Here is a 1,241-nt window from a genome sequence, read left to right on the forward strand (position 1 = left end):
TCCCTGGAAAGGGGATTTCTGCTGTGCTAAGGCGGCTGTGGCAAGCCCAGGGGCTGGTGGTGCTTTCCCAGAGCTGTGGGGCTCCATGGGACGTTTGGATGCAGCCGTGGCCACCCTGTTGTGGGTCAGAAGAGGTTCTCACCCCTTTTCCTTCCTGCTGTTCACAGCCCGCCTGCGCATTGGGAGCGGAGGACGCCGCGATGGAGCACAGGGATGGAGGCCGTGCTCTGTATCCACATGTGCCTTTGGCTGAGCGCCGCCTGGGTCCCCCTCGTGTTATCAGACGGTCTGGCCTGTAGTGGGGAGCACGGTCCCAGCGCTGAGGCCCGGCACGGGAAGCTGACCTGGGCTGTCAGCCTGGACGCGCCCGAGGAGGAGCTGGAGCAGCGGGCAGAGGAGCTGGCCCGGACTGCGGGGCTGGTGAACATGGGCCGCGTTGGGGAGCTCAAGGGCCATTACCTCTTCTCCTACCAGCCCAGCGGCCACGCGGCCAGCGAACCTGAAGCAATAAGGAGGTCGGTGGACACTTTGTTTGCACAGCACGACAGCGTGCGGTGGCACTCGGAACAGAAGCTTCTGAAGCGCTCCAAGCGCAGCCTGCACTTTAACGATCCCAAATACCCCCAGCAGTGGCACCTGGTGAGTGAGTGGTTGTCCGGCTCCCATTGTGCTCGCGGGCTCAGGCCGCTTGTGCGGCCACGAGAGAGCTGTCACGCTGCGGGCGAAACGGTCGCATCCTGTCCTCATGGCGAGGAGGAAGCACGTCGACAGCTTGCTGCTGTAACAGGGGGAGGCAGCTCTTGTGGCGGCCCCTGCACTGCTGGGGTGGGGTGGGCAGAGGGGTTTTAGCCGGAGCACGGTGTATGGCCAGCAGGCTGGAGTGTAGCGTCAGCCCTGCAGTGCTGGGCACTCCACTCCGCGGCTTGAGCGACTGTTGCTCACCATCCACATCAAACAAATCTCCCGTGGCCCTCCTGTGACTCCTCCCTGCGCTCCCAGCCTGCTCCTGGCCCCACATGTCATAGCCAGCATGCCCAAAAGCTCTGGGAGCCCCTTTCCTCTCCGCTGACCTGCTCCTCCGCTTCTCCTCTCCCCTCGCTGCCCTTTCTGGTGCTCAGAACAACCGCAAGAGCCCCGGGAAGGACATCAACGTCACGGGCGTCTGGGAGCGGAACGTGACGGGGCGCGGAGTGACGGTGGTGGTGGTGGACGACGGCGTGGAGCACACCATCAAAGACATT

At 63.9% G+C, this 1,241-nt stretch overlaps 1 protein-coding gene across 1 annotated transcript in view; it reads left to right on the forward strand.

The window, feature by feature from the left end:
- Positions 1–167: 167 nt before the first annotated feature.
- Positions 168–1,241, forward strand: part of PCSK7 (proprotein convertase subtilisin/kexin type 7) — a gene marked incomplete at its 5' end in the record, with an annotated part of 11,440 nt that continues 10,366 nt past the window's right edge. The window contains 2 exon segments of the mRNA XM_010181544.1: positions 168–639; positions 1,119–1,241. The exon segment at positions 1,119–1,241 is cut by the window's right edge and continues 7 nt beyond it. Coding sequence (XP_010179846.1) covers positions 168–639; positions 1,119–1,241 — 595 coding nt within the window.

Source organism: Mesitornis unicolor, unplaced genomic scaffold (assembly GCF_000695765.1).
Source record: "Mesitornis unicolor isolate BGI_N332 unplaced genomic scaffold, ASM69576v1 scaffold31053, whole genome shotgun sequence".
Classification (NCBI taxonomy): Eukaryota; Metazoa; Chordata; class Aves; order Mesitornithiformes; family Mesitornithidae; genus Mesitornis; species Mesitornis unicolor.